This window comes from Scyliorhinus torazame, chromosome 12 (genome assembly GCF_047496885.1).
Source record: "Scyliorhinus torazame isolate Kashiwa2021f chromosome 12, sScyTor2.1, whole genome shotgun sequence".
NCBI classification, from domain to species: domain Eukaryota; kingdom Metazoa; phylum Chordata; class Chondrichthyes; order Carcharhiniformes; family Scyliorhinidae; genus Scyliorhinus; species Scyliorhinus torazame.
In genome coordinates this window covers 217989459-218013903 of record NC_092718.1, presented here as the reverse complement: position 1 = coordinate 218013903, position 24445 = coordinate 217989459, and the positions used below count along the sequence as shown (strand labels likewise).

The 24445-nt window shown below is 50.4% G+C and overlaps 1 protein-coding gene across 1 annotated transcript in view; it reads left to right on the top strand.

Moving 5' to 3' along the window:
• ppm1da (protein phosphatase, Mg2+/Mn2+ dependent, 1Da) overlaps positions 1-20993 on the top strand; it is a 41853-nt gene extending 20860 nt beyond the window's left edge. The window contains exons 3-6 of the mRNA XM_072469942.1: positions 3317-3441; positions 13283-13473; positions 17367-17606; positions 18579-20993. Coding sequence (XP_072326043.1) covers positions 3317-3441; positions 13283-13473; positions 17367-17606; positions 18579-19013 — 991 coding nt within the window. The 3' untranslated portion in view covers positions 19014-20993. The remainder of the gene's footprint in view (positions 1-3316; positions 3442-13282; positions 13474-17366; positions 17607-18578) is intronic.
• Positions 20994-24445: the final 3452 nt, after the last annotated feature.

Sequence of the window (24445 nt, the reverse complement as noted above, 5' to 3'; positions counted from 1 at the left end):
CCCAACCTTTGCTGGGATACCGGACAGAAACCCCAACATTCTTTTAATTTGTAAAGCTGTGGGGGAAGGATACTTCATTCCCAAGAGTGACTCCATGCACTAATATGGATACGGTATATTCAAACAAACAACACCGTATTCAACTAATGTTAACATCATAAAAGAAATAGCTTACCAGTTAAACAATGTTTAACAAAGAAACAAAACACTTAACTCCTCACTGCTGCCTTCCATATCTCAAAAAAAGCAAATCTCATGACGGGTCAAAACCCAGTTTTAAATACAGTTAGCAAACACAGGAATACTTGCTGTATAGAGATGTCTTGCAGAGTGAGATCGTTCAGGAGACAGCCTGTAGATCCTTGTCTGTCAAACTGCTGTTTAACCTGACGGCTCTATCCAGAAGCTGTTCACAGCCAAATCTAAAGTGACTGACTCAAATCCTGATTCTTCAGCCCCTGGCTCCTCCTAATAATTACATCATCCTTGTCCCACTCAAATCCCATGACCTGATTACTTAAGTTAAACAGTCTGGGCCAGCTGTTCCTAGTTATCCTTTAACATATTGCTCACCTTTGTTCTGCCAATAACTCATTCTAATCTCTTTATGTGCCGCTATCCGCACCCTTCTTAGTTTTAATCACCTCCAATTACATTCATTTTGTCTTCTGTCCACAATGTCTTTGTCGATCTCTACCTATCACTGGCCTGCTATCCAGCTCCACTGCTTCACGCCCCCCCCCCCCCCCCCCACTACAGTATAAATCTGACCTATTTCCAGTTCTCTCCGGCTTTGACAGTCACCCAGACTCAAAACGTTAGCCCCATTTTCTCTCCACAGATGCTGTCAGACCTGCTGAGATTGTCCAGTATTTTCTGTTTTTGTCTCTAATTATCTACTCCGAAATCATAACACAAATCCATTGAGCTTGCCCTTTTACACATATAAGCATGGTTTAATAATAATAATTGCTTATTGTCACAAGTAGGCTTCAGTGAAGTTACTGTGAAAAGCCCCTATTTTGCAATAAAGATAATTTTTTTTTTTTGATGACTTAATTACCCCTTCTGCCTGCCTTTTAAACCAGGATTAAAAAAAAAAAATCTTACTGCAGCAGATACATATACAATATATGTATCTGAATTCCTACATTCATCAGTGTTCAATGGATTGGGGTGGGTTATCCTGGGGCTAAGAGAACTGATGAAATGTGAAGGGAGAGCGATGCTGCTATTGAAGTTGCATCTGAAAATTGAAACGGTGGGGATGCCAGCCAAATCTGGTTACACTGTGAGCCCCACCCTTGTACTTTGCCTGCCAGCCAGGTTTGTTATCCAGTGTCAGCAGCCACTGTAACCTGTTCCTGGAGCTGAGGTCCTGCGGCTATACAGCATTAGAACCCAGAGTGTGGGGGATTTGTGAGTCGCTGTACACGCACTGGAAACGGATGATCCCTCTACCAATGGGCTCCTAAAGACCTGTGGTCGATAGTGCCAACCTGGTGCATTTCTGCTTTGTGTTTCTGTCCTGCTGTTCCAGCCATCAGAGAAACACACATGCCCCCTCTCTATCAACCCAACACTCGCTGTGACACCCTCCCTCCTTTGCTCACGCACACCGCCGCCCTCCCATGCTCTCACAGCCTCCCTCTGTCCCTCGACTTCCCTCGCTCGCGCACCCTCCTGCCCCTCCCTCTCTCTCGCGCCCTCTTTCCCCTTCCTCGCTCGCGCGCCCTCCTTCCCCTTCCTCGCTCGCGCACCCTCCTGCCCCTCTCACTCGCGCCCTCCTTCCCCTTCCTCGCTCGCGCGCCCTCCTTCCTCGCTCGCGCGCCCTCCTTCCTCGCTCGCGCGCCCTCCTTCCTCGCTCGCGCGCCCTCCTTCCTCGCTCGCGCGCCCTCCTTCCTCGCTCGCGCACCCTCCTTCCTCGCTCGCGCACCCTCCTTCCCCTTCCTCGCTCGCGCACCCTCCTGCCCCTCTCACTCGCGCCCTCCTTCCCCTTCCTCGCTCGCGCGCCCTCCTTCCCCTTCCTCGCTCGCGCACCCTCCTTCCCCTTCCTCGCTCGCGCGCCCTCCTTCCACTTCCTCGCTCGCGCGCCCTCCTTCCCCTTCCTCGGTCGCGCACCCTCCTGCCCCTCTCACTCGCGCCCTCCTTCCCCTTCCTCGCTCGCGCGCCCTCCTTCCCCTTCCTCGCTCGCGCGCCCTCCTTTCCCTTCCTCGCTCGCGCCCTCCTTCCCCTTCCTCGCTCGCGCGCCCTCCTTCCCCTTCCTCGCTCGCGCGCCCTCCTTCCCCTTCCTCGCTCGCGCGCCCTCCTTCCCCTTCCTCGCTCGCGCGCCCTCCTTCCCCTTCCTCGCTCGCGCACCCTCCTTCCCCTTCCTCGCTCGCGCGCCCTCCTTCCACTTCCTCGCTCGCGCGCCCTCCTTCCCCTTCCTCGGTCGCGCACCCTCCTGCCCCTCTCACTCGCGCCCTCCTTCCCCTTCCTCGCTCGCGCGCCCTCCTTTCCCTTCCTCGCTCGCGCCCTCCTTCCCCTTCCTCGCTCGCGCGCCCTCCTTCCCCTTCCTCGCTCGCGCGCCCTCCTTCCCCTTCCTCGCTCGCGCGCCCTCCTTCCCCTTCCTCGCTCGCGCGCCCTCCTTCCCCTTCCTCGCTCGCGCGCCCTCCTTCCCCTTCCTCGCTCGCGCGCCCTCCTTCCCCTTCCTCGCTCGCGCGCCCTCCTTCCCCTTCCTCGCTCGCGCGCCCTCCTTCCCCTTCCTCGCTCGCGCGCCCTCCTTCCCCTTCCTCGCTCGCGCGCCCTCCTTCCCCTTCCTCGCGCGCCCTCCTTCCCCTTCCTCGCGCGCCCTGCTGCCCCTCCCTCGCGCGCCCTGCTGCCCCTCCCTCGCGCGCCCTGCTGCCCCTCCCTCGCGCGCCCTGCTGCCCCTCCCTCGCGCGCCCTGCTGCCCCTCCCTCGCGCGCCCTGCTGCCCCTCCCTCGCGCGCCCTGCTGCCCCTCCCTCGCGCGCCCTGCTGCCCCTCCCTCGCGCGCCCTGCTGCCCCTCCCTCGCGCGCCCTGCTGCCCCTCCCTCGCGCGCCCTGCTGCCCCTCCCTCGCGCGCCCTGCTGCCCCTCCCTCGCGCGCCCTGCTGCCCCTCCCTCGCGCGCCCTGCTGCCCCTCCCTCGCGCGCCCTGCTGCCCCTCCCTCGCGCGCCCTGCTGCCCCTCCCTCGCGCGCCCTCCTGCCCCTCCCTCGCGCGCCCTCCTGCCCCTCCCTCGCTGTCATCATTGCCCTTTGTAAACTGTGTCCGAACACAGTCTGAACTGATTTTAACTCCGTTCTGTTCCCCGCACAGTGTCATCAACAAGTCCGGAGTGAACCGTGTAGTGTGGAAGAGGCCGCGGTTAACCCACAACGGCCCTGTGAGGCGCAGTACAGTGATAGACCAGATCCCTTTCCTGGCTGTGGCCCGAGCACTAGGTGAGTTAACGGGAGGGGATGCAGTGAATTAAACTGAGTGCTGTGTCGGAGATGGGACTTGTGACAGTCTCTCCCAGCAAAGTCTTCCTGATTAAAAGCCACTGAAATGCAGTGTGTGGAAAATTGTTACATAATACAAACCTGGGTGACGTGGACATGAGTGGAGAGAGATGGCTCCTCACGACTGCTGGAGGCACAATCCACAGTACAGTGGCCTCCAGTTCATTGGTTTTGATGGGATAAAAGGAGCCTGGTCTAAACTCTCTGTCCCCACCCGGTGACTTCAGTGTAATGGCTTGCTGGGGGGGGGGGGGGGCTTTGACGAGGCCAGGATAGGTTTAGCTGCGAGGTCCTCCACAGCTGAATAGCCAGGCCACTGTCCAATAGATGGCTGTGATGCCCACCCAACGGTTGGATAGCTTTCTAAACGAGGGCAGGTGCTACGGGGATTTTGAAAGGGCGGGGGGAGGCATAAAACTGGGCTTCCCCACTCCTTGCCCTTGAAGGACGTTTTAGTAGGTAGGTAATGAGGTGCCGTTGGAATCCGATGCAAGGCTTCCCTTATAGCTTGTGTGGGATATGATCAAGGGATGGAAAAGAACTTGCCTAGACTTGCCTATGTTGGCACAGGATGCAGTCTGGCTAGTGCTGCTGCCATCTGGTGGACATTCAGCACATTGCATCAGCCAGTTCATCCTTTGCATCAGTTCTGTTGCCCTCTTGTGGTGACATCAGGATTGCACAGTTAATTGACTGCCTTCATTTTGAATAACCTGGGTTTGTTTTAATTTTACTTCATTTTATAAAAGTGCCAGCCGTGGCTCAGTGAAAGCACTTGCCTTTGAGACACAGTGGTTAGCACTGCTGCATCACAGCGCTAGGGGCCTCTGTTCAATTACGACGTTGGGTGATTGTGTGGAGTTTGCACGTTCTCCCTGTTTGTGTGGGTTTCTTCCGGGTGCTCCAGTTCTCTTCCCCCCCCCCCCCCCAAAAAAAACAATCCAAAGATATGCACTTTAGCTGGATTGGCCATGCTAAATTGCCCCTTACTGTCCAAAGGTTAGGTGGGGTTATGGAGGTTGGGTGAGTGATTGGGCCTAGGTAGTTGTTTGAAGGGTCACACAGACTCGATGGACCGAATGGCCTCCTTCTGCATTGTAGGGATTCTAGTTCACCCTTTATTCCAGAGCCCCATTATCCAGGTTGATACTCCCGAAGTCAGTACTGAGGGAGTGCTGCACTGTTGGAGATGCCGTCTTTCAGATGTGATATTAAACAGAATTCCCGTTTGCTCTCTCGGGTGAACGTAAAAAATCTCCCAACATTTTTGGTTGGTAAACTGGGGCATTCTCCCCAATGTCCTCGTCCATATTTATCCTGCATCATTTAAAAAAGACTCTTAAAATAATAACTTTATTTGAATATGTTCTACATTATTTTAAATGAGAATTCAACAAAGGCATGCAAATTAAGTGCTTGTAGCAGTTTTGGTCTCCGTATTGAAGGAAGGATGTGCTGGCCTTTGAGAAGGTCCAGAGGAGGTTCACAAGAATGATCCCCTGGAATGAAAGGCTTGTCATATGAGGAGCAGTTGAGGACTCTGGGTCTGTACTCGATGGAGTTTAGAAGGATGAGGGGGGATCTCATCGAAACTTACAGAATACTGAGAGGCCTAGATAGAGTGAACAGGGAGAGGAAACCGGGAAAGGATGGTTCTACTAGTAGGAGAAACTAGAACCCGAGGGCACAGCCTCAGACTAAAGGAACGATCCTTTAAAACTGAGATGAGGAGGAATTTCTTCAGCCAGAGGGTGGTGAATCTGTGGAACTCTTTCCCGCAGAAGGCTGTGGAGGCCAAATCACTGAGTGTCTTTAAGACAGAGATAGATAGGTTCTTGATTAATAAGGGGTTCAGGGGTTATGGGGAGAAGGCAGGAGAATGGGGATGAGAAAGATATCAGCCATGATTGAATGGCGGAGCAGACTCGATGGGCCGAGTGGCCTAATTCTGCTCCTATGTCTTATGGTCTTATTCACAAGCCATAATAGGCATCCCAGCCGTTGGAATATTCTACTGGGAATGTGATCAAAGATCAGTGATTAGATGAAAACCTAAAGCTGCAGGTTCCTGGCTCAGCCACGTGGGGAAGATTGTGGTCAGATTATCTGGTCGTTATCACATTGCTGTTTGTAGGATTGTGTTGTGCACAAATTAGCTGCCGCGTTTCCTACACTACAACAATGACTACACATCAAAGGTACTTCATCGGTCATTTACTTGAATGAAATGAAAATCGCTTATTGTCACGAGTTCGCTTCAATTAAGTTACTGTGAAAAGCCCCTAGTCGCCACATTCCGGCGCCTGTTTGGGGAGGCTGGTACGGGAATTGAACCGCGCTTTAAGAGCCAGCGATTTAGCCTAGTGTGCTAAACCAGCCCTTCTTTGTTAGGGAAGGATATATTTGCATTGGAGGCAGTACAGCGAAGGTTCATCAGACTGGTCCTTTGAAACCGATAAAATTGGGTCAATTGGAGTTTAGAAGAAGAGGCGATTGCATTGAAATTTACGGGATTCTGAAGGGGATTGGCAGGGTGGATAGTGGGAGGATATTTACCCTGCCTGGGGAATCTAAAACACTGGGGCACAGTCTCCGGCTAAGGGTCTGATCATTTAGAACTGAGATGAGGAGAAATTACTTCACTCGAGGGTGTCATAATGTGCACCCATGCACATCATGAGGTAAAAGCAGGCAGAGACAGACACCCAGGTGAGCCAATCAACATACAGAACAGAACACGACTAATCACCAGACAGAACACCAGAGGGAGGCTTCCAACTATGAAACACACAAGCCATCAGCACTCTGTCTCGTTCCACTGGTGACAACTGTAGTGACAGTCGGGGTGTACAAATCATTCAACACCTTCTACACGTGGATCAGAGCTAGCCTGGTCTGGATAGTTCATGTTAGTTTACTTAGAGTAGTGGAGAGTCAACCTACAGACAGCTATGTGCTTCGTTACTGAAGTTCAATAAATCTTAATGAACCAACGCCTACGTTTGGTGTATGCTTGATCATTTAACTGCATTGTGTGCAATCCATGTTACCCCAGGGTGAACAACACGACAGAGGGGTGACTCTTTGGAATTCCCTACACCAGGGAGTTGTGGATACTCAGTCATTAATTGTATTTAAGGCTGAGATAGAATGGAGGAGATGTGGGGAGTGGATGGGAAAGTGCAGTTGAAGCTGGGATCAGCCATTAATGTACTGAATGGCTCGTTGTCCGAATGGTCCCCTCCTGCTCCTATTTCTTGTGTTCTTATGTCCTGAGGATTTGTGTTCAATTCTGTGACGTGGAACTTGAACACGCACCTGTCAGACTCCTACAGGTACAGGTAAGAGTTCTGGCCACTGAGCCACGTCTTGCACTGAATGCATAGGGTTGCATGTGTCTATGTAAAAAGCAATAGGAGAACTTTTGATGTAATGAGGCTTAAGATGCAAAATAACAAATGCATGTTGCTCTGATTAGCTTTCATTTTACTTGTCTTAAGAGTATTTTTTTATACTGTACAGCAGCAATAAAAAGAGCTTAGTGTCTTTACTCCAATAAGATGTCCCAACGCGGCAGTTATTCGCTGCATTGTTGATGGCCTGCTTTCAGATGCCATTGTCCTAAACACTGGAGTTCATCGCTAGACCTTTCCTAAACCCCTCTCTGCTCCTTCAAGTTGCTTCTTGAAACCTATCTCTTTTTAAAATAATTTTTTTTTTTTAAAATAAATATTTTATTGAAAATTTTTGGTCAACCAACACAGTACATTGTGCATCCTTTACACAACATTATAACAATACAGATAATAATGACCTTTTTTATATAAACAAAAAACAAATAAATAAATATTAAATAACAAAAATGGAAACTAGCCCTAATTGGCAACTGCCTTGTCACAGGCTATACCCCCCCCCCCACCCACCCCCCCCAAAGTCCTGGGCTGCTGCTGCTGCCTTCTTTTTTCCCCCATCTATCTTTCCGCAAGATATTCGACGAACGGTTGCCACCGCCTGGTGAACCCTTGAGCCGACCCCCTTAGGACGAACTTAATCCGCTCTAGCTTTATGAACCCCGCCATATCATTTATCCAGGTCTCCACCCCCGGGGGCTTGGCTTCTTTCCACATTAGCAATATCCTGCGCCGGGCTACTAGGGACGCAAAGGCCAAAACATCGGCCTCTCTCGCCTCCTGCACTCCCGGCTCTTGTGCAACCCCAAATATAGCCAACCCCCAGCTTGGTTCGACCCGGACTCCTACTACTTTTGAAAGCGCCTTTGTCACCCCCACCCAAAACCCCTGTAGTGCCGGGCATGACCAAAACATATGGGTATGATTCGCTGGGCTTCTTGAGCACCTCGCACACCTATCCTCCACCCCAAAAAATTTACTGAGCCGTGTTCCAGTCATATGTGCCCTGTGTAATACCTTAAACTGAATCAGGCTTAGCCTGGCGCACGAGGACGACGAGTTTACCCTGTTTAGGGCATCTGCCCACAGCCCCTCCTCGATCTCCTCCCCTAGCTCTTCTTCCCATTTCCCTTTTAGTTCGTCCACCATAGTCTCCCCTTCGTCCCTCATTTCCCTATATATATCCGACACCTTACCATCCCCCACCCATTTCTTTGAGATGACTCTGTCCTGCACCTCTTGTGTCGGGAGCTGCGGGAATTCCCTCACCTGTTGCCTCGCAAAAGCCCTCAATTGCATGTACCTGAATGCATTCCCTTGGGGCAACCCATATTTCTCGGTCAGCGCTCCCAGACTTGCGAACTTCCCGTCCACAAATAGATCTTTCAGTTGCGTTATTCCTGCTCTTTGCCACATTCCATATCCCCCATCCATTCCCCCCGGGGCAAACCTATGGTTGTTTCTTATCGGGGACCCCCCCAATGCTCCGGTCTTTCCCCTATGTCGTCTCCACTGTCCCCAAATCTTCAGTGTAGCTACCACCACCGGGCTCGTGGTGTAGTTCCTCGGTGAGAACGGCAATGGGGCTGTCACCATAGCCTGCAGGCTGGTCCCCCTACAGGACGCCCTCTCTAATCTCTTCCACACCGCTCCCTCCTCCTCTCCCATCCACTTACTCACCATTGAAATATTAGCGGCCCAATAATACTCACTTAGGCTCGGTAATGCCAGCCCCCCCCTATCCCTACTACGCTGTAAGAATCCCTTCCTCACTCTCGGAGTCTTCCCGGCCCAAACAAAACCCATGATGCTCTTTTCTATCCTTTTAAAAAAAGCCTTCGTGATCACCACCGGGAGGCACTGAAACACAAAGAGGAATCTCGGGAGGACCACCATCTTAACCGCCTGCACCCTCCCTGCCATTGACAGTGCTACCATATCCCATCTCTTGAAATCTTCCTCCATCTGTTCCACCAACCGCGTTAAATTTAGCCTGTGCAATGTGCCCCAATTCTTAGCTATCTGGATCCCCAGGTAACGAAAGTCTCTTGTTACCTTCCTCAACGGTAGGTCTTCTATTTCTCTACTCTGCTCCCCTGGATGCACCACAAACAGCTCACTCTTCCCCATGTTCAATTTATACCCTGAAAAATCCCCAAACTCCCCAAGTATCTGCATTATTTCTGGCATCCCCTCCGCCGGATCCGCCACATATAGTAGCAGATCATCCGCATATAAAGATACCCGGTGTTCTTCTCCTCCCCTAAGTATTCCCCTCCATCTCTTGGAACCTCTCAGCGCTATCGCCAGGGGCTCAATCGCCAGTGCAAACAGTAATGGGGACAGAGGACATCCCTGCCTTGTCCCTTTATGGAGCCGAAAATATGCCGATCCCCGTCCATTCGTGACCACACTCGCCACTGGGGCCCTATACAACAGCTGCACCCATCTAACATACCCCTCTCCAAAACCAAATCTCCTCAACACCTCCCACAGATAATCCCATTCCACTCTATCAAATGCTTTCTCAGCATCCATCGCCACTACTATCTCCGTTTCACCCTCTGGTGGGGCCATCATCATTACCCCTAACAGCCTCCGTATATTCGTGTTCAGCTGTCTCCCCTTCACAAACCCAGTTTGGTCCTCGTGAACCACCCCCGGGACACATTCCTCTATTCTCATTGCCATTACCTTGGCCAGGACCTTGGCATCCACATTTAGGAGGGAAATTGGTCTGTAGGACCCGCATTGTAGCGGATCCTTTTCCTTCTTTAAGAGAAGCGATATCGTTGCTTCAGACATAGTCGGGGGCAGTTGTCCCCTTTCCTTTGCCTCGTTAAAGGTCCTCGTCAGTACCGGGGCGAGCAAGTCCAAATACTTTCTGTAAAATTCAGCTGGGAATCCGTCCGGTCCCGGGGCCTTTCCCGTCTGCATGTTCCTAATTCCTTTCACCACTTCTTCTACCGTGATCTGTGCTCCCAGTCCCACCCTTTCCTGCTCTTCCACCTTGGGAATTTCCAGCCGATCCAAAAAATCCATCATTCTCTCCCTCCCATCCGGGGGTTGAGCTTCATACAATTTTTTATAAAATGTCTTGAACACTTCATTCACTCTCTCCGCCCCCCGCTCCATCTCTCCTTCCTCATCCCTCACTCCCCCTATTTCCCTCGCTGCTCCCCTTTTCCTCAATTGGTGTGCCAGCAATCTGCTCGCCTTCTCCCCATATTCATACTGTACACCCTGCGCCTTCCTCCATTGTGCCTCTGCAGTGCCTGTAGTCAGCAAGTCAAATTCCACATGCAGCCTTTGCCTTTCCCTGTACAGTCCCTCCTCCGGTGCTTCCGCATATTGTCTGTCCACCCTCAAAAGTTCTTGCAGCAACCGCTCCCGTTCCTTACTCTCCTGCTTCCCTTTATGTGCCCTTATTGATATCAGCTCCCCCCTAACCACCGCCTTCAACGCCTCCCAGACCACTCCCACCTGAACCTCCCCATTGTCATTGAGTTCCAAGTACTTTTCAATACATCCCCTCACCCTTAGGCACACCCCCTCATCCGCCATTAATCCCATGTCCATTCTCCAGGGTGGGCGCCCTCCTGTTTCCTCCCCTATCTCCAAGTCTACCCAGTGTGGGGCATGATCTGAAATGGCTATAGCCGTATATTCCGTTCCCCTCACCTTCGGGATCAATGCCCTACCCAACACAAAAAAGTCTATGCGCGAATAGACTTTATGGACATAGGAGAAAAACGAGAACTCCTTACTCCTAGGTCTACTGAATCTCCACGGGTCCACACCTCCCATCTGCTCCATAAAATCCTTAAGCACCTTGGCTGCTGCCGGCCTCCTACCAGTCCTGGACTTCGACCTATCCAGCCTTGGTTCCAACACCGTGTTAAAGTCTCCCCCATTATCAGCTTTCCCGTCTCTAGGTCCGGGATGCGTCCTAGCATTCGCCTCATAAAGTTGGCATCATCCCAGTTCGGGGCATACACGTTTACCAAAACCACCATCTCTCCCTGTAATTTGCCACTCACCATCACGTATCTGCCCCCGTTATCCACCACTATAGTCTTTGCCTCGAACATTACCCGCTTCCCCACTAATATAGCCACCCCCCTGTTTTTCGCATCCAGCCCCAAATGGAACACCTGCCCCACCCATCCTTTACGCAGCCTAACCTGGTCTATCAGTTTCAGGTGCGTTTCCTGTAACATAACCACATCTGCTTTAAGTTTCTTAAGGTGTGCGAGTACTCGTGCCCTCTTTATCGGCCCATTGAGCCCTCTCACATTCCACGTGATCAGCCGAGTTGGGGGGCTTCCCACCCCCCCCCCCTTGCCGGTTAGCCATCATCTTTTTCCAGCTTCTCACCCAGTTCCCACGCAGCTGTATCTCCCCCAGGCGGTGCCCCCCCGCCCATCCTCTCCCGTACCCACTCCCCCCTTTCCCCAGCAGCAGCAACCCAGTAATTCCCCCCTCCCACCCCCCCCGCTAGACCCCCCGCTAGCGTAATTACTCCCCCCATGTTGCTCCCAGAAGTCAGCAAACTCTGGCTGACCTCGGCTTCCCCCCGTGACCACGGCTCGCACCGTGCGACGCCCCCTCCTTCCTGCTTCTCTATTCCCGCCATAATTATCATAGCGCGGGAACCAAGCCCGCGCCTCTCCCTCGGCCCCGCCTCCCATGGCCAACGCCCCATCTCCTCTCCCTCCCCACCTCCCCCCATCACCACCTGTGGGAGAAAGAAAAGTTACCATACCGCAGGATTAGAACATAAAACCCCTCTTCGCCCCCCCCATTCGCCCCACCACTTTGTCCAAACGTTCTTTTTCATAATCCACTCATTCCAGTTTTTCTTCTACAATAAAAGTCCACGCTTCATCCGCCGTCTCAAAGTAGTGGTGTCTCCCTTGATATGTGACCCACAGTCTTGCCGGTTGCAGCATTCCAAATTTTATCTTCCTTTTGTGAAGTACCGCCTTGGCCCGATTAAAGCTTGCCCTCCTTCTCGCCACCTCCGCACTCCAGTCTTGATAAACGTGGATCACCGCGTTCTCCCATTTACTGCACCGAGTTTTCTTCTCCCATCTAAGGACCATTTCTCTATCCTTAAAACGGAGGAATCTCACCACTATGGCTCTGGGAGTTTCTCCTGCTCTCGATCCTCGCACCATAACTCGGTACGCTCCCTCCACCTCCAACGGACCCGTCGGGGCCTCCGCTCCCATTAACGAATGCAGCATCGTGCTCACATATGCCCCGACGTCCGCCCCCTCCACACCTTCAGGAAGGCCAAGAATCCTCAGGTTGTTCCTCCTTGCGTTGTTTTCCAGTGCCTCCAACCTCTCCACACATCGTTTCTGGTGTGCCTCCTGTATCTCCGACTTCACCACCAGGCCCTGTATATCGTTCTCATTCTCGGCTGCTTTCGCCTTCACGACCCGAAGCTCCTGCTCCTGGGTCTTTTGTTCCTCTTTCAGCCCTTCGATCGCCTGTAGTATCGGGGCCAACAACTCTTTCTTCATTTCCTTTTTTATCTCCTCCACGCAGCATTTCAAGAACTCTTGTTGTTCAGGGCCCCATATGAAACTGCCACCTTCCGACGCCATCTTGGTTTTTGCTTGCCTTCCTTGCCGTTGTTCCAAAGGATCCGCTGCAATCCGGCCACTTTCCTCTCCTTTTTCCATCCGTGTCCAGGGGGAACACCCTCCTGGTTTACCGCACGGTGTTTTTAGCCGTTAAAATTGCCGTTGGGGCTCCTATCAAGAGCCCAAAAGTCCGTTTCACAGGGAGCTGCCGAAACGTGCGACTCAGCTGGTCATCGCCGCACCCGGAAGTCCTTTAAAATAAATTTAGAGTACCCAATCTTTTTGTATCCAATTGGGGGGCAATTTAGAGTGGCTATTCCACCTACCCTGCACCTCTTTGGGTTGTGGGCAGAATGCAAACACCACACGGGCTGGGATCGAACCCGGGTCCTCAGTGCTGTGAGACAGCAGTGCTAACCACTGCGCCGCTGTGCTGCCCCAAAACCAATCTTATAGACACGTCTTCTGCTTTTGTGAAGTGTTTTGTGTCATTAAAGATGCTAAATAAATGCAAGTTGTTGTAACAATGGCATAAATTGTGGCTGCAAAGAGCCAAGCTACGTTAGTGTGAAGTTGTTAATAGGGATGTTAGACATGGGCATGCACTGTATTGACTGATCTTTTACAATGGGGGTTGTTAGTGAGACCCTGGGATGGAGTTTTTGTTGTTCTTGTACAGAGTGGAGTTTGAAACCGGGCTTTCTGCTCTCTGCCAGCAGGAAGATTTTTCGTGACTTTCCTGGGGGTCTTACTGTGTTGTCGTCTTTTTTCTTGCAGGGGATCTGTGGAGTTATGACTTTTACAGTGGCGAGTTTGTGGTCTCACCAGAACCAGACACGAGTGTTCACACTATCAACTGCCACGAGCACAAGTACATCATCCTCGGCAGCGATGGGCTGTGGAACATGATCCCGGCCCAGGATGCAGTGACCATCTGCCATGACAATGAGGACAGAAAGCGATTACAGGTGAGAATTCTGGGTTCTTGCTCCTCTCTACTACAGATCCTCACCGTTGCTGGGTATGGTTTTGAATTTGAAAAGCAAAGGAGTAATGTTAAATTTGTACACAATCTTGGTTCGACTACACTTGAGTACACTGTATGGTTAACCACATTTGGAGTATTGTGCACAGATCAGTTCTGATCAGAACAAAGCACCCCAGCTGATTGGCACCGATTCCACCACCTTAAACATTCGCTCCCTCCACCATTTTTTTTAATTAAAAAAAAAAAAAATTTTTATTGGGGTTTTCACAAAATATCAACAACAGAATAAAAAAGGAACCCAATAGAATGAAATACAGAACAAAGTAAAACAACGCCCGTGCCCCCCTTCCCCCCCCACCCATATACATAAATAATAAATTAACACCCCGAATTAACACAAACATAGCAAATATATACACCCCCTCAGATCCCCCAGGGTAAATGAACAGAAATTAAATAGAAGCCCCCCCCCCCGGGTTGCTGCTGCTGCTGACCATTGTCTACCGTTCTGCCAGGAAGTCCAAGAACGGTTGCCACCACCTAAAGAACCCTTGTACTGATTTTAGGCGAATTTCACCCCCTCCAATTTAATAAACCCCGCCATATTGTTGATCCAGGATTCCACGCTTGGGGGCCTCGCATCCCTTCACTGAAGAAGAATCCTTCGCCGGGCTACCAGGGACGCAAAGGCCAGAATACCGGCCTCTTTCGCCTCCTGCACTCCTGGCTCCCCTGCAATCCCAAATATTGCAAGCCCCCAGCCCGGCTTGACCCTGGATCCTACCACCCCCGACACCGTCCTCGCTACGCCCTTCCAAAATTCCTCCAGCGCTGGGCATGCCCAGAACATAAGGGTGTGATTTGCTGGGCTCCCTGAGCACCGAACACACCTGTCCTCACCCCCAAAGAACCGGCTCATCCTTGTCCCGGTCATGTGTGCCCTGTGCTGCACCTTAAACTGTATGAGGCTGAGCCTCGCACACGAAGAGGAAGAGTTCACCCTCCCTAGGGCATCTGCCCACGTCCCCTCTTCGATCTCCTCTCCCAACTCCTCCTCCCACTTACCTTTCAACTCCACCACCCGTTCCTCCTCCTCCTCCTGCATCACCTGGTAAGTTTCTGAGATCTTCCACACTCCAGCCCCCCCCCCCCCGAGAGCATCCTGTCCTGTACTGTGCGTGGCAGCAGCCGTGGGAATTCCACCACTTGCCGCCTAGCAAACGCCCTTGCCTGTAAATATCAAAAGTGTTCCCCGGGGGGGAGCCCATACTTCTCCAGTTCACCCAGGCTCGCGAACTTCACGTCCACAGACAGGTTCTCCAACCTTCTTATCCCTGTCCTGTGCCACCCCGAAACCCCTCCGTCTATTCTCCCTGGGACAAACCGGTGGTTCCCCTGTATTGGGGTCCACACCGAGGCCCCAACTTCCCCCCTGTGCCGCCTCCACTGCCCCCAGATTTTGAGGGTAGCCGCCACTACCGGGCTCGTGGTATACCTCATTGGAGGGAGCGGCAGCGGCGCCGTTGCCAGCGCCTCCAGACTCGTACCCTCACAAGACGCCGTCTCCAGCCTCTTCCATGCAGCCCCCTCCCCCTCCTATCACCCACTTGCGCACCATCGCCGCATTGGCAGCCCAGTAGTACCCCACAGAGGTTGGGCAGTGCCAGCCCCCCCCCCCCCCCCAACTCTGCTCCAGGAACACCCTTCACCCTCGGAGTTCCTCGCGCCCACACAAACCCCGTTATGCTCCTGTTGACCCGCCTAAAGAAGGCCTTTGGGATAAACATGGGGAGGCACTATAACAGGAACAAAAACCTTGGGAGCACCGTCATCTTAACTGACTGCACCCTACCCGCCAGGGACAGCAGCAACGCGTCCCACCTCTTGAACTCCTCCATTTGCTCCACCAGCCTCGTGAAATTAAATCTGCAGGGCCCTCCAGCTCCTGGCCACCTGGACCCCCAAATACCTGAAGCTCCTCTCCGCCCTTTTTAGTGGGAGCTCGCCAATCCCCCTCTCCTGGTCCCCTGGGTGAACCACGAACGACTCGCTCTTCCCCATGTTGAGCTTGTACCCTGAGAAATCCCCGAACTCCCTGAGGATCCTCATTACCTCCAGCATTCCCCCCACCGGGTCCGCATAGAGCGACACCCTCTGCTCCTCCCCACCCCGCACCAACCCCCTCCAGTTCCTCGACTCCCTCAGTGCCATAGCTAGGGGTTCAATCGCCAGTGCGAAGAGCAGGGGGGACAGGGGACACCCCTGCCTTGTCCCTCGATGCAACTGAAAGTACTCAGACGTCCTCTTGTTCGTGGCCACACTCGCCATCGGGACCTCATACAACAGCTTAACCCACCTGACAAACCCCTCCCTAAACCCGAACCTCTTCAGCACCTCCCACAAGTACCCTCACTCTACCCTATCGAAGGCCTTCTCAGCGTCCATCGCCACCACTATCTCTGCCTCCCCCTCCCTCGCCGGCATCTTAAATATACGCTCAGGAGCTTCCGCACATTCGTGTTCAACTGCCTCCCATTCACGAACCCCGTCTGGTCTTCGTGGATCACCTGCGGCACACAATCCTCAATTCTCGTGGCTAAGACCTTGGCCAGCACCTTGGCATCTACATTTAACAACAAAATCGGTCTGTAAGACCCACACTGCAGGGGATCCTTATCCCGCTTCAGGATCAAGGAGATCAGTGCCTGGGACATCGTCGGGGGCAAAGCCCCCCCCCCCCCCCCCCCCCCCCCCTCCCTTGCCTCATTGAAGGTCCTAACTAGCAACGGGCCCAACAGGTCCACATATTTCTTGTAGAATTCAACCGGGAAACCGTCCGGCCCCGGTGCCTTCCCCACTTGCATGCTCCCTATCCCTTTGGCCAGCTCCTCCAGCCCAATCCCGCCACCAGTCCCTCCAATCCTGCCACCAGTCCCTCCTCCACCTTCGGAAACCTCAATTGGTCCAGAAAGCGGCCCGTCCCTCCCTCCCTCCAGTGAGGGCTTGGACCGATACAATTCCTCATAAAAGTCCCTGAAGACCCTATTGATGTCAACCCCACTCCGCACCACACTCCCTCCCCTATCCTTAACTCCCCCGATCTCCCTAGCTGCGTCCCGCTTCCGAAGCTGATGCGCCAGCATCCGACTTGCCTTTTCCCCATACTCCTAAATCGCCCCCTGGGCCTTCCTCCACTGCACCTCCGCCTTCCTGGTGGTCAACAGGTCGAATTCGGCCATTTGAAAAAATAAGCGAACCACTTGCTTATTTGACATTTGGGGTACTGCATACTATTTCACACTCCATATTTTTTTTTAAAAAAGGACATTGAGGCACTTGGAGAAAGGGATGATGCCAGAACTGAGGGATGATAACTATCAGAAAAGCTTGCACAGGCTGAAGCTCTTTTCACTAGAAAAACAAAGACCTGAGAGAGGTCTTTAATATTGGGAGGGGATCGAAAGCGTATATGTGGGAAAGATGCTTCCATTCATCAGGGAGACCAGAACTGGAGGTCAGAAATAACCTCCTGGCTCCCCAGTGTTGGATTTGGGGGGTATCTCAAAGAAGTATTGGGGAATCCCTCTCTGAAGTTCCCAGGTGAGTGTTTACCCAGCAATTGTCCAGAAGGGAGGCAGCACCTGTATGATCTGTAGTAAATGGAACTTGTGATGAGAGAAAAGTCTGATCAAGGCAGGGGTTATTTCTCACAGTGCAGAGAAGAGTGGTAGATGATAACTTGAAGTAAAGTAAAATCAATCTCGGGCTCGATGAAGGGTGGAGGGGAGAATTAACTCCGTCATCTCTGTCAGTAACTTCTGGTCAAAAAACAAATTCATTAAAAATAAATCTTTTCTTTTCCTGTTCTGCCAGGAGGAGCCAGGACCGACGGGAGCCAGGCTCCTGGTCACCCGTGCCCTAGGCCGGTGGCGGCAACGGATGCTGCGTGCCGACAACACTAGCGCTGTGGTGATCTGCATTGACCCACCTTCGCAAGGCAGTGAGCGGCTGTGCACCGAGGAGCTGTGGCTCAAGCTGACCAATGGCTCGATCCACCAGATGGAGGAATCCAGTCTCATCTCATCATCTCCCAGCACCACACCATCACGGAAGGTATGCAGGGTGGAGGTTGTGTCCATCACGTGAGCAGTTGGGACTTCCCGAGGGCGGTTAGATAAATGCCAAGATGCTGTCCATTCTGAGTGAGATCATGCTTGGTGTGGTCCATTATTCTCTGGAGCTGTTTATGGCTTTGGCAATGCTTTCTGAGATCTCACCCGAGTGAGAGGGACAAGGTATGATGGATTGCAGCCCGACAGCCATGCCCTCATGTTGAAGAGCCCAGAACTGTCTTCTTCCAGCTGAACTCGATTTCTCTTGCAAACAGGCCTAGCTGATGATCTGAGAGGGGAAGGAAGGATTCCCTACAGTCACGCAGCAAAGCTGCAGTAGAGTAGTTAAGGGAGCAGTGGAAGCTGGTGCAAGTGAGAAACTGCTCTGATTACCTGTTGCCCAAGCTGAATAAGAATGTGCCAAATCCCATTTGTCGAACTTGAATGTTGCCATGGCTCAGGTTGTAGCACACTTACTTGCCTTGGAGTGAGAAGTGGGTTTGTGTCTCCACTTGAGCTCCATATTCCAGGTGATAGTTCAGTGCAGTACTACGGCAGCTTGGTATGGGGCTGTCAGATATGCAATATGGGATGTTGAATGAAGGCCTAAACTGCCCCCTCAGATGGATGTAAAAGATTCCATGGCAGCTATTTGAAGCGGAGCAAGGGTGTGCTCCCTGGCCTGGCCAATATTTATCCCCCTATCAACATTACAAAAACAGATCATCTCATTGCTGTTTGTGCGATCTTGCTAAGCACAAATTAGCTGCTTTGTTTCCAACATGGCAACAGTATAGAATTCATAGAATTTACAGTGCAGAAGGATGTCATTCGGCCCATCGAGTCTGCACGTGACTACACTTCAGCACTTTATTGGCTGTACAGCACTTTAGAAATCCTGGGATGGTGAAAGGGCTATGGAAATGCTGATCTTTGATTAATGCTGCTGTCTCCCCCTTGTTCTCTCCTGTAGGCTTCGGATGACTCAGCTCCACACTGGTTTTGCTCTGGTTTTGTTCCCATACTGACGAGGAGAGACACGGTGTGCGGCAGGAGCTCCCCACCTCCCGTAGTTGTCACTGCATCGATGGAGCCAGGAGGTGTGGCTGCTGAGAACCGAGTAGGGGAAGAGCGGAAGGCGGCCTGGGCCAATACCAGTTTCAAGAGGACACTGGAGGAGCTGAACGGGGCGACGCCAGTCTCTGCCTCCAAGAGACTAAAGCCCCGTCATGGGCGCAGCAGCGGGGGAGGGGCAGTGGGGTCAGCGAAATCAATGACTGGGTGCCCAGCACTTGCCTCCAGGCGCAGGAACCCTGAGAAACCAGCAATGCGGAGAAGCTTGAGGGGCCAGCGGAGACTGAGGAATCTACTGCTGCAGCAGCACAGAAAGACTATCTGTGTGTGCTGATGCAGAGCACATCAGGGCCCTTGTGGGTGGAGAGGCGGAGGGGGGGGGGGGCAAGGTGGAGGTCTTAAGGGCCCTTGATACCGATTAATTAATTATTTTTAAATCTGTAAAGAGAAATGCAAAAAAAGACCCCATCAACCATTCATTCTATTGGTGTTTGTACATTTTTATTGTTTTGTAAAATAGCAATATTCCTGCAACATTTTAGCAATTTTACTTGATATTTTATTCCCCTGCACGGTACACAGAACTGCAGGTATGTGGCTTGCTCTTTTAACTCTCACCTTACCTTCCCCTCTTGCTCTCCATCTGAGATCTCTTGGGAAACATTTTAAGAAACTGAATGTTTTGGATGATTAGGTGACTAGGTTATTTCATTCCCATCCCTGCACATCTTCTGCTTGACCAGATGTAACCTCCCAACCCATTCAACCCGGCGACGCTTGGGATTCCAGCACGAACTGGAGACTGGATGATCCCAGGGAAAGGCTTGATTGCTGGGGTCAAATTTTCGAACGGTGTGGCGTGGTGGATTGAAATCTACCAGTGACGGAAGCCAGCTAGCCCTGGCTCCCGTGTACATTGTGTGCAAGGTTGCTGTGATTTCTGTACAACACCGAGCCCCTGTGTACTCAGTGGTCCTTGATTGGTGGTTTAGGGAGTAGTTCGGTGAATGGGATTGGGAGCATTGGGGGAGCCTTCATTGCTGATCTCCACACTCCGCAACGTTCCAGGGCCTGCTAGTCTGATCCTGCGGATTGGACCTGTGGCTCACACGGGTTCCTATGAAACCCAGGCAGATTGATTGATTGTGCGGTGTTTGAATCCAAGTTTCTTTCCTTGCTGGCTCCTCTTGTTTTTTTTCTAGCAAAAAGGATATTGAGTTTAAATCAAGAGGAACCCAGGGGAGTGGTTGGCTGAGGTGTGAGTAACAGTGGGAGCCTCCAGTGAGCTGGACCTGTTGGTGCCGACATGTACTGCATCCAGCAGGTCAGTCAGCGGGCCATGGATTCTGCAAGAATCTGTCTTAATCTGTCTTGTTGCCTTTGTGGGAATTTCTCCAGGATATAAATGCTCATGATGCAAAAAAATAATAATAAATTAATTTCTCACACTTCGAAACATTTTCACCTTAAATGCCATTTATTCCGTTTAATGGCCAGTGCTCTTTTTTTTTTTTAAACAAGTTTAGTGGAGTGCAAGGGGTTGCTTACGGTATTTCAACAAACTGGGTACTCGTCCTTTCTGGCAGACCTCACAACAATTTACATTTGTGGATTTGGGTTCATGCGAGTGTTTTTCGTCCATGGCCTTTATCCAGGAAGTTGGGTGTGGTCTCTCTTGTCTTCGAGGTTACAGATGTAGCAAAAAGGCTGTACCATGAAATGAAGTGCATGCCAGGTTACGACAGGGCGTCACACTCTAGCTGAACTAAATGCAGTCTGCCATCCACACTCCCTTGGTGCTGCACTAACTGATCTTTCCAGTTTAAAAAAAAAAAGTGATGAAGGGAAAAGCACTTAGAACGTTTGTTGTTTGGTTTGAGTTGGAGCAAGGAAAGGGGGCATGGGGGTATGAGCGAAATTGCCGTCTGTGACCACACCGTTCGGCTGCACTGCGTTAAAATATCTCCCCTTTTTGGACTGACCGAACAAGGCTGAAGGGACCGATTGGTCTCCTATTCCTAATCCAGGGCTTTAAATTTTGTTTTGCAGTGGCAGGGAAAAAGGGTGAGCGGACATGAATCTTGTTGGTGCATCGCAAAACTTGTTGCTTGACCTGTTCTACGTTGTTGTTGAGAGGGCACATTACCCTTAATCATTGATGGTGCTGCTACATTTACATATGGAAATTTTACTAATTTTGTATTAATATATATATATGTGTATATATATATATATTTGAAAGCTCTGTTTCCAAGTATTAGCCTATCGTTACTCTACTGTTTTGCTAAATAAAATAACTGCTCTCTTATCAGAACCACTGTCATTCTTGCTTTACTCCCCCAACAGGACTGTGTTTCAACTCCTTGTCACTGCTCAAATGTGACACTGTGCTTGGTTGCTTTGGGTAGGAGCACAATTGGTTAACACAGGAGGCTTTGCTCGAACTGAAATGGGTAGCTTTACTTCGAGCTGCTGTTGAGTGTTCCTTTCCAAAGGCAGGGTGTGAGAATTGCTGTCCTTTGACTGTTAACTGGCCTGAAAGTACAGCTAGTGAAAACCCACCTTGAGTGCTAATTGTTTTACAGAAGGTGGTCCGTCAAGCAAAGAATATTTTGATCAATGTTCCCTCTGACCAGCGCAGCAAGCTGAAAATACTTGTACAAGCCCTACGCTAGTTGGCAGTTCCAACAACCCAAGCACCCCCTACATTAGGGAGGAGATAGAATCAGCTCCAGACACCCATGGCCATACTACATCAAATTATCAGCACAGGAACAGACATTCAGTCCAACAGGCCTGTGTGAGTGTTTCTGCTCCAAATGAGCCTCCACCGATCTTATCTCATCCCATCAATGTATATTTCCATTCCTTTTTCCTCGTGTTTGTTTATCTACCTTTCCCTTCATGTTATTCATCTCAACTAGTCATTGTGTTAGTGAGCTCTGATTTCTCACTTTTTTCTTTTGGAATGAATTTTCTCTGAAATTCCCTCTGGGATTTATTAATGACTGTCTTATTGATGGATCAGATGCGATCTCAACCACTGGTGAAAAAAATCTTCTCGCTGTTTACCCTAATGAAACCCTTTCATAAGCTTGAAAACCTCTTATCAGGTCATTGCCTCAGTTTTTCTTCTAGAGAAAAAAAAAAATTGCTGATAGATTTTATAGTAAATCTCTTTTTGTGCATTCTCCTATATAGTACACAAACTAAAGTGTTCACAGTACTCAAATTGTGTTCTAACCAACATTCTATGCAACTATCCTGCCACCACTCAATGTCCAGGTTGATACATTACTCATGGCATTTGAGTTGTGCTCCAAAGAGGATATCTGGCAATCCTAGATCAGATTCAACATCTTCAGGGGAGGAATGGAGAAAACTGGTCAAGGAAAAGGCAAATGGCAATGCAACTCAGGAAAAGATGTATTGATCCTGGAGTGCAAACTCCACACAGACAGTCATGATCCGTGGCTGGAATTGAACCAGGTCTCTGGTGCTGTGAGGCAGCAGTGCTAACCACCGTGCTGCCCATCCAATTCCTGTTTATTCTCTCAATTTTGCTGTTACATTTTTGATCTATGGATGATTTATAGACATGTCTTTTAAGGCAGCCTGTATCTTTAATTGAAGCAGAAGGAAGCAGTGGCCTGTGCCGATTTGAACAGGAGTAGACTGACCGGTACCAAAGACAATGACTGGCTGGGACCCTGATGGATTTGGCTCGTGGCAAATGAATTGGCCCAAAAGGCTCTGCCTGGTAACAGATTGTGATTGGATATTATCCCACTAGAATGTTATCAGTCACATGGTTCTATTTTGGTTTCACTTGATTCTACAGCTTGGATGGAGGGATATAACTAACTCTTTCCAAAAAAAATCTAAACCGCTTCAGAAGTCTACTCCGAGAGCTGACTCCAAGTCATTCTCTTGAGACTGCAAAGGCTTGAAGTCAAACTACGAGCTGAAGGTTGTGTGTGATATAGTGTTTTACAGCAAGATGTAGGCCTGAATGTGAAACTTAAGCTGAAGGCCCAGTCTGATACGAAATAAACCTTCTCTCCACAAAGCCTGCTGCATGTATGTACCGTGTTTTCTAGCCTGCGATGGGACCCTGATTCAATGACTCAGCAATGAAGACCACTACCAGCTGTAAACCAGGGGCTTTGATCAACTAGCATGTTGAGGAAAGCTTGCTAAAGAAGCAAAGACTGATCTTTTAACGATACATATTATTTTTACCCCTTTCCACCCCTCTTTGTCTAGTGTGTCTTGGGTAGAGAGTGGGATACTTAAAGGGGAGGAGTAGTAAGTATTAGCTTGTTATTCCGTTGCATTTACAGCATATTTCATGGAATAAATAAACAGTAATTGTGTTTCAACTTATAAATCTCATGACTGTAATTATTGGGCAGTCAAGGGCCAAAGACTTGGGGAATTTAAGAATTATTGGTTAATTCACTTATGTTGTGACTCTGGGACATGTGTGACTGGAATTGACACCACTTTCCCAGGGTGGTGTAACACTGATCAGACTACCCTGCTTGAATTGGTAGAACAGGCATGAGGGTCTGAATGCCTTCCACCTGTTCTTTAATCACCTAGGCTCAACTTTAAAAAAACATTGAGTACCCAATTCAATTTTTCCCCCAATTGTGGGGCAATTTAGCATATCCAATTCACCTACCCTCACAGCTTTTTGTGTTGTGGGGGTGAGATCCACACAGACATGGGGAGAATGTGCAAACTCCACGTGGACAGTGATCTGAGGCTGGGGTGGAACCTGGGTCCTCAGTGCCGTGAGACAGCAGTGCTAATCACTGCGCCACTGCTGCCAAGCTCAACTTTAATGAGCAATAATGGTGGCTCAGTAGGTAGCGTTTTTACCCGAGTTGGAAGGTCCTGGGTTCAAGTCCCACTCAGACTTGAAGATAAGTGCACCCAGCCACTGGCACAGGCAAACCAGCATATGTATGTGCTTGTCCCCAGCCTGGATAAACGAGGAGCGTTGAAGCAGGAATGCCTGGCTGTAAAACCAGCTGGCTGATGTGAAGATGTTCAGCCTACATTGTGATGACCCACAAGCTGAAAGAGGAAAGCTGTAGCTACTGGTTATTGACAGGCAGTCCTGAATACTGTTGCCACCGGGCAGGAATGTGTAGAGCCAGAACCTGGTGACTGACAAGAAAACCAAACGTGTTGGAAATACTCAATAGGTCAGGCAGCATCTGTGGTGAGAAAAACAGTTAATGTTTCAAATGGAATGTGACATCAGAATTGAAGGAAGGGAGCAAAATATGATGGATGTTGAAAGGGGGGAGGGAAGGAAGAACAAAAGGAAGGTCTGGGATAGGGTAGAGGACAGGAGAGAAGAGACCTGCAGAAATTCCTGAAAGAGAAGTGGTTGCAAATTAAAGTAAAAGCAAAATAGTGCGGATAATTGAAATCTGAAATAGAAATATCTGCCAGTTGAGTATTTCCTGCATTTTATTTTTATTTTGCTTTGTTTTACTATTTAATTTATTGCCATTTCTCTACCAGGAATGCTTACCGTGAAGATGTTCTGGTCTTCAGGATTTCTGGTGGTCTAATTTCTTTCCTGCCCTCAAACCCACCCCAAATTTTCCTTTTTGTTTTTCTTTCCTCTTCCCCTGTTCAAAAGTATAACTCATTACATTTCTACCCTGCAGTTCTGAAGAGTTGTATTTGACTCCTAACGTTTCTATGTCCATAGATGCTGCCAGACCATTTGACTAGTTCCAGCAT